Consider the following 13,171-nt stretch of genomic DNA (forward strand, 5'->3'; position numbering starts at 1 on the left):
CTGAGCGACGGGGTCCTCGGCCCAAGATTGTGCTGAACCCCGAGCCTCGAAAGCCGTCCTAGCCACAAGAATGAAAAGAGAGAGTGCGTGTCTCGCAAAAGCCGGACCACTCTCTCTGCAAAAGCTCAAGCATTACCCAGTCCCCTTACAGGCGGCTGGATATGTTCATACAGCAGTCAATGGGCCAGTCACAGAGCTCGCTCACCTGCAAACAAACGCCGTTTTTACGGCGACGCACAGAAAACACAAAAAGAGTCTTTTTCTGCCTGTGTCACTAAGGGTTCACATGTCCACAAAGTGTGCATTCCCAGATACTGTCAAAACAGTGCCAAATTCATTCCCAGCTCAAGCTGCGCACCCCATGAATGTAGATCACGTGCCTACGGTCATGTACGCACCACTACACACAAGCACTGTTCACACAGTTATAAATTCATCCCCAGTAAAAGCGGGAAACATTATAAAAGTGACGCGTGTGCCTACCACTGTTTATGCACCCCCACACATAAACACTGTCCTTACAGTGTCAAACACAACCCCAGCCCAGGCTGCGAGTTTTACAGACACAGCGCGCGCTGCTGTAATCACACACGCGCCCATTCACTCAGCTGCTCAGCGCGCGCCCGCGCCTCTGAGAGCTATGAGCTCAGGCGATTCGCTGGCCGGGTCCCTGCGTCACAGCGGCCCGCCCCTAGCCTGTATTCAGCCCATATCTGTACACGCAGCGGCATGGGAAAATATTCCAGATATGCCGAAATGGGTATTGAATATAGTAAAGCACGGATACTCGCTCCAGTTCGCTCGCAGACCACCACGTTTTACGACTGTGGTCGAGACGAAAGTGAGAAAAGAGTGCTCACATGTTCTACGCACCGAGGTGCGCAAACTAATAGAAAAGGGCGCTGTGGAAACTGTTCCCCCCTCTCTGAGCGAGGCAGGTTTTTACAGCCGCTATTTTCTCGTCCCGAAAAAGGATGGCGGTCTCCGCCCCATCCTAGATCTCAGACACCTGAACAAAGCACTAATGATTCGCTCGTTCAGAATGTTAACAACCAAGCATATCCTCGCGCAAGTACGCCCAGGAGATTGGTTTCTCTCAGTGGATCTGAAAGATGCTTACTTTCACATTCCAATAGCGCCTCATCACAGGCCGTTTCTGAGATTCGCTTTCGAGGGACAGTCGTACCAGTACACAGTACTTCCGTTCGGCCTGTCCCTGGCTCCCCGTACATTCACGAAATGTATGGATGCAGCACTTTCCCCCCTAAGGCGAAGGGGAGTGCGAATACTGAATTATCTCGACGATTGGCTGATTCTAGCACAATCAGAGAGTCAGTTAATAACACACAGATCTTGGATTATCAGCCATTTAGAATGCCTGGGTCTAAGAATCAATTTTGCAAAAAGCATACTATCTCCCAGCCAGAGGATTTCTTTCCTGGGAATAGTTCTAGACTCGATGCAAATAACAGCGCGTCTCTCATCAGAGCGCGCGCTCACCATCCGGCGCCTTGCAACATCATTCAGAGCGGGCGCGCTCGCCCCCGTCAAGCGGTTTCAGAGGATGCTCGGTCTCATGGCCTCAGCATCGGCCGTACTCCAGCTAGGATTGTTGCATATGCGCCCTCTCCAACGCTGGCTCAAGAGCCGCGTCCCTACTCACGCGTGGCGTTCGGGCCACCTTTTAATCAGAGCGAACCACGGCTGTATAAAAGCCCTGACGCACTGGAAAGCCGCCGACTGGTACCAGTCAGGCGTGAGTCTGGGTGTGAACACAAGGAGAAAGATGATAACGACAGATGCCTCCAAAATAGGTTGGGGGGCCCTTTACGAGGGCAGGCCTGTCTCCGGCTTTTGGTCAAACCCGGAGAAGCGCCTACACATAAACTGTCTGGAAATGAAAGCGGTCGCTTTGGCTCTCAGAGCCCTGCTCCCACAGCTGAGAAACGAACACGTCTTGGTCCGAACGGACAACATGACGGTAGTATCGTACATAAATCGCCAGGGTGGACTCAGGTCGAGCTCCATGCATTCAATGGCCAGGAGACTCATTTTATGGTCCCAGCACAACTTGCGCTCGCTGAGAGCAGCGCATGTGCCAGGTGCCCTGAACCAGGGGGCGGACATGCTATCCAGAGACAAAATTCTCCCAGGAGAATGGGCTCTCAACCCGCTGACGATTCACTGGTTATGGAAAACCTTTGGCAAAGCGGAGATCGACCTCTTCGCCTCCAAGGAGAACGCGCACTGCCCTCTTTTCTTCACGAAAAGCATGGATGCGCTCGCCCAGAGCTGGCCGAGCCGTCCCTTATATGCCTTTCCCCCGATCGCGATGCTACCGCAGGTCATCAGTCGGGTCAGAGAGGAGAAAAACGCAGTGCTGCTGATAGCCCCACTCTGGAAGAACCAAACATGGTTTCCAGATCTGATGCAAATGAAATCTGCACCACGGCCGATTCCACTGAGGCCAGACCTCCTCAGTCAGGCCAACGGGATGATATTTCATCTCCGCCCCGATCTGTGGGCCCTTCATGCATGGCCCCTCAACGGGTTCCCAGGAACCTCACGAGCGGAGCACTAAAAACCATCGCTGAGGCGCGGGCGCCCTCCATGAGACGCTTATATGCCCAGAAATGGAAAGTGTTCAGTGTCTGGTGTAATGCCAAGGGCCTGAACCCTGAAACATGCGAGATTACGAACGTACTCGCTTTTCTACAAGGGCTTCTGGAGGCGGGCCGCGCCCCCTCCACGCTCAAAGTATATGTGGCGGCCATCACAGCATCACACGACCCTGTAATGGAACGTCCATTGGGAAGAAACGACCTAATTATTCGTTTCCTAAGGGGCGCTAGGAGGATGAACCCTTCACGCCCCCCCTCAGTGCCGATCTGGGACCTAGCTACTGTCCTAGACGCTCTTAAAGGGCCTCCGTTCGAACCACTCCGAACCGTGCACCTTAAACAGCTCTCGCTCAAGACTGCGCTCTTGCTGGCACTCGCCTCGGTCAAGAGAGTGGGCGACCTGCACGCGCTTTCGACAAGCGCTGCCTGCCTAGAATTCGGACCTAACGACTGCAGGGTCGTCCTTAGACCGAAACATGGGTATATTCCTAAAGTGCTCACCACTCCCTTCAGAGCACAGGTTATCTCCCTAACTGCGCTATCGTCCCCAGCAGACGAACACGACGCTAATCTACTCTGCCCCGTTAGGGCTCTCAGAGTGTATTTGGAGCGTTCTGCCCTATTCAGACAGACAGAACAACTGTTTGTATGCTTTGGCGGCCGTACGAAAGGTTCCGCCGTTTCAAAGCAGAGAATCTCTCACTGGATAGTTGAAGCTATAGCGCTGGCTTATGAAGCTAAGGGACTTCAATGCCCCTGGGGAGTCAAAGCACACTCCACCAGGAGTGTGGCTTCTTCCTGGGCATGGTCGAGCGGGATACCGATCGAGGATATTTGTGCGGCGGCAGGCTGGGCCTCACCGTCCACATTTATCAGGTTCTACAACCTACAGGTCCCGACACTGCATTCCAATGTACTATCAGCATGATGCTAGTTGAACTACGAGTTCGTATCTAGATTATGTATGTGCTTGTGTCACACTGAGCGCCTTCTAGCCGCTCTGTATTCTTTCCCACATATAAAGCTCGCCTCTGCCGGCTAGTTGGATGATAACTTTGCTTTTTTAGCTCAGGCACCTGCCTCTGGCTATCATAAGGCGAAGTTCAGCACGCACGGCGTTTTGCATGGTGCTCCCATAGCGTAAGCTACTTACGCAATAGGAGAGACCTCTCGAAAGGGAACGACTCGGTTACTAACGTAACCTCGGTTCCCTGAGAGGAGGGAACGAGTATTGCGTAAGCTGCCGTGCTTGTGCTTGGTTAGTTCGCTTCAGTCGTTTTAACCTAAAGAACTCTCATGACGGGGCGCCCAATATATAGCTCTTGGCCACGCCCATCTTGGCGGGCTCTGACGCGCGCGGGCGCGAAGCGCGCTCATTGGTCGCGCATTCAGAGTCGCCCCGTCATTGGTTCGAGCAAGTTGCCGCAGCACAGCCAATGACCGAGCTGCCTTCGTTCATTGCTGTCAGCTGTGCAGCTGCAATGCGTTTTACATAAAGACTTCAATATTCTCGAGAAAAGGAGTTTTCCCATAGCGTAAGCTACTTACGCAATACTCGTTCCCTCCTCTCAGGGAACCGAGGTTACGTTAGTAACCGAGTCGTTTTAACAATATAACATTACCTAATTTTTTTTTTTTTCCAGTTTGTTGACTTTTACACTCATATTTTGAGTCAGTAAAAAAGCACCAATGCTGAAGTTTTCTATGTTTCCTAATCATTTAACAACATGTATTCTTTACTTCAATGAGCTCATTGTTTCTGCCTTAACTTAATGCATGTTACCGTGTGTTATGCATTTCAATTAATTTTCTTTCAGTCACCTCTGATAACAGATCACTGTAAATTGTAATTTAGACACATGCATTTTCTGTAAAGCTGCTTTGAAATGATATGTAGGCCTATTGTGAAAAATGCTATAATAAATGTGAATTGAATTAAATATCTCTGCTGGGGTGCGGTATATATGCTTCACGCTCAGCACACATGCAGCTTGCCGCAAAGCACTGGCAAAAGTAGCCTAATGATTATGGATGTGTCGATAATTGTTTATTAATGAACAAGTGTTTACTAAGTGTGTTGGCTGCAAAGATGATTATGGCAATCGTCATTCCTGCAGTAGTGAACGTGTGCGCACGCCTATATGGATTAGGTAATCAAACTATTTATTTATAATCGTTTCGTTTAAAAGTAGACATATTTTGACCTTCTATAGGACTATTTCTCGTGTCTGTGAGGCAAGTATCCTGAACGCTGAGTTTCGGTTCATTTGTGATGCGCTCCAGTTCTTGCTGTCGAAGACGGAAAAACGTTCTACTCTCAAGTGTATTCTGTGCGTTTTTAAGTGCCTTATCAGATTTACCGTGTTACCGGTCTTGGCAGCAAATATCTTGATCATTTCCACATATTTTCTATCTATCTGGGTCGGGACACTTACACACACACACACACACACACACACACACACACACACACACACACACACACACACACACACACACACACACACACACACGCCGTAGATTAGGGGTGTACAATATTGACAAAAATATGTCTCGATATTTTCAAAGTTTTGTTGATGATAATTAGATGATATTTTACTGATTGTGTTTGTGCCCTGGCTGGTTTAGGCCTGTTGTTGACAGCTGACTCACGAAGATATTCATATTTTTCATATTCTATGCAGTGGTCAGTTCACAGCAGTGACAGAATTTTTTTATTATTTTATTAAAGGACAATATTTGCAAGCTTAAATTGATTTCCAGGGGCATTTTCACCTATATATGGACTTTTTTTTTTTTTACTTAGAGGTATGCATAACCTTTTATGTCAAATTCTAACATTCAAATTAAATTGTATTAGAATAATAACACAATACCACTGTTACCAGTTAAATTAAATCATTACATCAAAATCCTTCTTTGCAGTGCAGAGGAGACACAGAAGCAGCATCAGAACTGGCAATAATATATTTACACTCCATTTACAATTGCATAAATAAAGCTATGAGAGTTTTTTTTCATTCAATATTTAAATAGGAACTGATTTCTAATTGTAACATTTTTAATTAAAGGGTACTAGTTTAAATGTGAACTAAACCCGCCAGTAGGTGGCGGCAAGTCACAGTCTCAGAGAGTCATTCATTGTTCGTTGAATCATTAAAATGATTCGTTCAAAACGCAGATTTCAGTCAAAAAAATCATCGCTGTCTCATTGAATCATTGAGACTCTGCTACGGTTTCATTTTCAAATTCTCGTTGGCGAAATACAGGGAAAACAAACAATATTGTCAATATTGTTTTATGCAACTCACAATGTTAATTTATTGTTCATGATTTAACTGTTATATAAAATAAGTATCACATTTGCTATTGTTCACGGGAAAACGGCCCTCTTGCTGATGTGATATTGTATGATAACAACATAATATGATATAAATATGAAACAAAAACTAATTTAGGGACATATAACTGCACTGACACATCATGCAGTGAAAGCAAGCATGAGAGACAAATGCGTCGTCAGCTCGCAGTGCCAATGATTACAATATCATAATAGACAATACTCATCGCACACCACTACACACATAAAGAATGAACTTACAATTGAACTGATATTAACCAGCTTTCTTCTCCTCTCCTGCTGTTTCGCGTTCGACGTAATGCTGGCGCAAATGTGACGCGAAATATCACGTGAACGAGCAAATCCACAAAGAACGAATAATAAATAAAAAAGGACGCTAATTAGATAGTTTAATTTGGAAAACATTTAGATATGTCTAAGTCAAATTGCCATTGAAAATTTAAGACATTTCATTAGTAAAAATAAGACTTTAAGACTTTTTATGGCCTTAAATTTAAAAATTCTAATTTAAGGCTTTTAAGACTTTTTAAGGATCCGCGGACACCCTGTCTTGCACCCGGGAACAATACTGTTTTACAATAGCGACTAAACGTTTGCTAAAAAGTATTTCCTGCTAAAGCAAGGCGATATTTGACTGATTTGAAAAAGGGAACACAACAGCCTTTTCCCGCTTTTCTACTCCTTATGCGCCAGAGAAATGAGGGCGCCGCCATCTTTAGAATATTGTCTTTGAACTTCCGGTTTTGCGGTCGCTCTGTATATTTCTATGGCATCGCTGTCCAGGAGCTTTTGAAGTGGTTTTACTTAATGTAAAGTTAACAAAAGTTATCATGAGGATTGTAACGTTTAAAGCAGATGTCTTTACAAATGTCAGAAGACCGGGAAGATTTTAAAACGAGCCGTTCATTCAAAAATACTCAGGATCACTGTGAAAATACAGACCGGAAGACAAAAGACAACGAGCGCAGCACTGAAAAGGGGCGTGGCTACATAAGCTATAGGTAGCTGAGTTTTATTTAAAGCCCATTTTCCAGCAGTTCAGTATCCCTTTAACAGTTAGAAACTACACATGATTGTACAGAAAAAAACTAAAACAGTGGTTGGAAAAAAATAAAAAAATAAATGAAATAAATCAGCATAAGTTAAAAATTCTAAATGGATAGCACACAAAACTGACACTATCTATAACACAAACCTGTAATGATTGCAGAAACAGTGTGGAAATACTGCAGTGTAATGAAGTCAAAGACATTTGCATACCAGAAGCGCGCTTGTTAATGAGTTTCAGATAGTTGAGGATTGTGCATCGAGTGTCGACGTCCACCTCCATGTTCTCCAGGTAGCTGTTCAACATCGGGATCAGCCCGTGAAACACCCCCTCCTGAGCAGCACATCAGACCCAACACACACACACACACACACACACACACACACACACACACACACACACACACACACACACACACACACACACACACACACACACACACACACACATTAACCAGAGGAACTAAGAATCGATGAACACACTGAAAGCCGAGCAGAGAAACACACCTTCCCGTTGATGATGGTGTCGATGCTCATCAGCGTGAACTCTTCCCCGTCACTCGGCTCGCTCTCCAGCCCGTTCTGAGCCGCGGCGGCTGGGTCCGACATTGGGTTACAGCCTGGAAATAACCAGAATCATGAAAGAAATATGAGAATCACTAAACTCAGGGTCTTTAACTCAGACCTGCAAACTCACGAGGAGAACGAGGTGACGTGTTTCTGGAGTTAATGGCTGGAGAAAATGTTTGTGATTATGATTGAGGTGAGTTGATTAAGACTAGATTATTAACTATATATGCTTTAGACGTGTAAAACATCAGCATTTCACGTCATTATTGGGTGCTTTAATAAGAGAATTGCGTATATATGTGACATCATTGTGTGGTTATGTAAACGAACTGGTGAATCGTTTTTTTTAACCGGTTCATTGAAACGAACTGTCCGAAAGAACCAGTTCACGGATAATAATAATCGGACTTCCCATCACTAATTAACACCCACCAACCCAGCAGTGGAGAGAAACTGCTATCGTTTTAAATTCGCTTTCACAAATTCAGTGATATGAAATGTAATTACCCAAAAACAAAACTGTGGTCAGTGAAAATCACTCGGTGGGGGAAAAAAATCGATACAGCATAGTATCGCGATCTTTTCTGTGGCAGTACTGTATCGATACACGGGCGCCAAGTAATGATCTTTTATTATTTAAATCGCCCCCTAAACCCTCATTCAGTAAGTTAGGCCTATTCCCTAGGTTAGTCCACTAATACTGTTCACTTGAAGGAGTGAATGAAAACGAATGAGCGAATTCGGACAGCCGTTGAGCGTAGGCTACATAAGCTGTACGTTAATGCAGTGCAATGTGACACAGAGACGCGATTTGAGACGCGTCCCATTTTCTCACAAATCTCTACGTTCATTTAAGACTTTATTTAAATCATTTAAGACTGGTCTTATGAGGACACTCGACAAAACGGACATTTTGGCATAATTTGTGTGTGTTATGGTTTGTTCAAGCCTGAAAGAGAACTCAATACTGACGCGCGTCTTTTCTGTGGGTTGTGTGTGTGTGTGTGTAATACTGTACAGGCAGGATTTAACGGATACTGCGTAATTGCGTTAAATATTTTTAACGCTTTAAACTTTTTTGTTGTTGTTGCGGTGCCGCGGTGGGCAAGTGATGAAAACGTTGTTGCGACACCGTGTAACACCAACTATCGTAGCAAGTCTAGAGCTCAACATTCATGTGAGCGGTCTCCTATTCAGAGAATAATTACGTCCTGTCCTGTAATAAGGTCCTGTGTCCTGAATGTTCAAGAACAAGTTTTCAAGTTTTTCCACTTCAGTTAATGTGAAGAAGATAATGTTTACAGAATTAAATGTGACATTTAAAGTGAGTTGAGCAGTCTTATTTTCCTCATTTTTTGTAATGCCTTTGAATAATATGGGGGACATAAATCGCAATATCGCAGAATCGAATTGCAATACTTGCTGTATCGCAATATATTGAGAATCTCAATAATATTGAATCGTGGCCCAAATATCGCAATGCTATCGAATCGTCACATTTTTGCCAATTCCCACCCCTACTGGTGAGCAAAACAGTTCATGTCAAGTCCTGGGTTGGGTTGCACCAGCCGTTCGTAAGTTCTTTCTTAAATTGGAACGTAAAGTCCACACTAGAGGCTTAGTAACTACTAGCTTGTTTGTAACTAACTCTGTACTTTGTTCCGTTGCACCATTTGTTCGTAAGGTAGATCGTAGCTAGTAGGTCGTAAGCTATCCGTAAAGTATTGCGTAGTCGCAAATATGACGTTTAGCCTCGATGATCCAATAGCAGCTTTCAAATACGCTTGAAATGCCGTGCATTTCAGTTTGTCCTTCATTCTAACTTCTTTTACCTCACGCTACTAACGGTAAAAATAAGTTTCCATTAAATACGAAACTTGATCGTAGTATTTTTCACGAGTTCACACTTACAAATGATCAGAGAATAAATGGTTATGCGTATTTGGCGTGCTGTCCGGGGGGAGGGCTCCGAGCTCAGAAATTGGGCCCGAACCCAGAGTACTCCCCCCGTATCTCTGTTTAGGAAGATAACTAGGCAAGTGTGAGGAGATGGGGTGGTGGAGGGATGCTGAAAACTGTCGAGGAATATGGGTGAGTTGACTGTGTATATTTATAGGCTTTACACGTGCTGATTGAGTGGACCTGTTGATTACTGGTTTCTGACAGCTGGCTGGAATGGCTTGATTGTTTGATCATTAGAACATGTTCCTCCCGAAACCTTGTTAATAAAACATCAATTCACGAGTTCACACTTACAAATGATCAGAGAATAAATGGCGTGTATTTGTATTTAATACAAATGTATTTGGCGTGCTGTCCGGGGGGAGGGCTCCGAGCTCGGAAATTGGGCCCGAACCCAGAGTACTCCCCATAAAGCAAAGTGAGCAAAGGACAGCCGCCTGCTTAAAGACCCCCCGAAAAGAGCGCAGAGATTGGCGGGCTGGCATTTCAAGGAGAGCCTGGTTGTTTTGGCTGAGAGAGCTCTCGCGGAGTCCAACGAGAGTTCAATGCTTACGGTGTCGGACGGGTAAGTATGGATGTTCGAACGGGAGGGTTTTTGTGGCAATGGTCACGGCACCGGAAAGGGTAAGCCTCACCAGTCAGGAAAGAGAAAACATAGATGCTTGACTGGGAGGATTTGGCTACTTCCGCTGGGAGATCAATACTCGCTGGACGGAGGAGGAGGAGATGAAGATGCTTGACCTGGGGAACTCTCGTTGGGTCAGCTGGGAGATCAATACTCGCTGGACAAAGAAAGGGAAGACATGGATGCTCGACCGGGAAGGCTCTTACTGTGTCTGCTGGGAGATCAATACTCGCTGGACGGAGAAAGAGAAGACATAGAAGCTCGACCCGGAAGGCTCCCCCTGTGTCCGCTGGGGGATCAATACTCGCTGGATGGAAAAAGAGAAGAAATGGATGCTCGACCTGGAAGGCTCTCGCTGTGTCCGCTGGGAGATCAATACTCGCTGGACGAAAAAGAGGAGACATGGAAGCTCGACCGGGAAAGTTCTCGCTTTGTCCGCTGGGAGATCAATACTCGCTGGACGAAAAAGAGGAGACATGGAAGCTCGACCGGGAAAGTTCTCGCTTTGTCCGCTGGGAGATCAATACTCGCTGGATGGAGAAAGGATTTTTTTTTTTTTTTTTTTTAACCGATGAGGATTTGGTGGGCTTTTTTGATATGGAAACGGTTAGTTCTGATATAGGTTTGGAACGCATCTGAGGACCATCTTCCAAGCGCTTGGATCTGTTGCTGGGAGAGGCTTTTTTGGGCTGCTGAGGTTGCTGCCCCGATGCGGAAGGAATGGCTGGAGAAATTCTCTGCTGGGAAGCCTGATAGTTGGAGAACAGATTTTAGGTGTTTTTGGAACCAAAAGCATGTCACAGGTTTATTAGAGTCGTCTATGAACAGGGGTTTGAGATGGGATTTAGCATGAGAGTTTCTCAGTTGGAGGTAAGCTAGTATAGTTTGGAATGGTTGAATTGGTGACGAGAGGTTGAAAATATATATTAAGTGGTCTTTTTTGGTTTGGTATGTTTGGCTTTGTTTAATCAGAAAAGAGATAGTTTCACTGTCAAGCACTGAAAGGTCTGAGATGTTTGGGTGGATTTTTGGGTCAAATCTGGAAGTGATAGCCAGTTCAGAGCATCACCGAAAAAAGCTAGAATAAACATGGCGTAGAGTGTGTGAGAGGTATTAAGGGATCGGTAGCCTGTGCGGAGGGTATGAATACATTTGGTAAGAATATCTAACGTTATGGGTTGTCTGGTGTCCGGGCGGGTGGGCTGGGATCGTTGAATGCCTTTAATTAAGAGGGAGGTTTGTGAATTATTTATCTCTGGTGAGGGGGCGCCGTGAATCAATTTGTGAAAAAATTGGATGCCGCTTAAGTAACTTTTGATGGACCCGACTTGGAGGCTCTTAACACTGTTAAGGTAAGAGATGAAGGAGGTCATTGTAAGGAGGGAAAAATCAGGGAATGGCGTGTTATAAGAAAGGTGGAAGGCTTTAAAACATCTCCATGCGGTCACATAGGATTGGAGAGATCTGGGGGAAACTGCTTGGAGAATGGTGTCGAGCGATATGTTGAGGAGGGATTTTTGCGGGTGGGTTACGGGAATATTAATTCCGAATAATGAGGTACTGGAGTTGGGAGCTTGTCTGCCTCTGGAGCCAGCATCCTGAATTTCTGAAACAAAGCGAGACAGAGAGTCAGCAATTTGGTTTTTTGATCCGGGGATGTATTTAACAATTAAGATAAATTGATCACATGCTGAATCCAGATTAGACGTCTTAAGAATGGCATAACTGCTGGTGAATGGGAACGGACTTTATTAATGCACTGGACTGTAGCTTCGTTGTCACAATGCACTATGATGCTGCTAGCAGTCCATTCTTTCCCCCACAGGAAGGCTGCTACTACGAGAGGGTAGAGCTCGAATAATGCAGAGGACTGTAGCGTGTCCTGTATTTGGGGGGGGCCAAGTAGACGCGAACCAGCGTCCTCGGCAGAACCCCCCAAAGCCGACTGAGGGGGCTGCATCTGTGAACAGCTGGATGTCGATGGGGGAGGAAATTAGATCCTTATCGAAAAAGGATAGGCCGTTCCACTGTTTAAGGAAAGTTATCCATAGGCTGAGCTCGTCGCGGCATGCTGGAGTTAGGGAAATGAGATCCTCTAGTGCGTGAACTGAAGACGCGAGAGAGAGGAGATGAGAAATGAAAGGGCGGCCTTGTGGAATGATGCGCATGGCGATGTTTAAGTGGCCGAGCATGGATAGGAGTTCGCGTTTGGAACACTTGGAACTGTCTACGACGGTAGATGAGATGAGGATTATTCTATCGATTTTCTCCTTGGGCAGGGAGGCCTGGTATTTAACTGAATCTAGATTAATGCCAAGGAACTCGATGGATGTGGCGGGACCCATGGTTTTTTCCTGGGCGATGGGGATTCCGAGCTCAGAAAAGACTTTTTGAACTGTGAGGATCTGGGCTGCTGGAATAGCGCCGGGAGGCGAAATTATTAGAAAATCGTCCAGCAGGTGAATGAGGTGAGGAATTGCATAATTGTTTGACAAGATCCAGCAAACGGCTTCAGATAGCATGTCAAAAATTTTGGGCTGCTTTTGCATCCAAAAGTGAAGCCTACGGCGAAATAGAATTTCCCATGCCAGCGCACTCCAAATAAAATTTATTGAAATTTATTGAATTTATTGAAATTTTATTGAAATTTATTGAAAAGATTTCTGGTACAGGATATACTATCCTCTATTCCAGACTCTAAAAAACACAACAAATATATATTTACATATAAATTCACATTTTAACATTTTATAAAAAACACATTAATTTCATAATTGAAGTTTTTTTTTAACAATCATAAATAAATGACATAAAATTAATTACATTAGTTACTGACAAGCTTTATAATTATACCTAACACCTTTTGACAGGCAAAATGCATCCAACCTGTTCTTAAAGGAATTAATAGAAGGGGAACACACCACTTCTTAAGTAAGTGCCATGAATCCGGGTGGATGGGCATCACTTTAAAAGCCGAAGTGATGT

At 44.9% G+C, this 13,171-nt stretch overlaps 1 protein-coding gene across 1 annotated transcript in view; it reads right to left on the minus strand.

Moving 5' to 3' along the window:
- LOC143745520 (glutamate--cysteine ligase catalytic subunit-like) overlaps window positions 1–13,171 on the minus strand; it is an 84,558-nt gene that overhangs the window by 4,309 nt on the left and 67,078 nt on the right. The window contains exons 14-15 of the mRNA XM_077237647.1: window positions 7,537–7,649; window positions 7,243–7,363 (exon numbers count right to left, since the gene is read on the minus strand). Of these exons, the coding sequence (XP_077093762.1) occupies window positions 7,243–7,363; window positions 7,537–7,649 (234 nt within the window). The remainder of the gene's footprint in view (window positions 1–7,242; window positions 7,364–7,536; window positions 7,650–13,171) is intronic.

The sequence above is a fragment of the Siphateles boraxobius genome, unplaced genomic scaffold (genome assembly GCF_051911475.1).
Source record: "Siphateles boraxobius isolate OS27281-9 unplaced genomic scaffold, OSU_SipBor_1 204, whole genome shotgun sequence".
Taxonomy (NCBI): domain Eukaryota; kingdom Metazoa; phylum Chordata; class Actinopteri; order Cypriniformes; family Leuciscidae; genus Siphateles; species Siphateles boraxobius.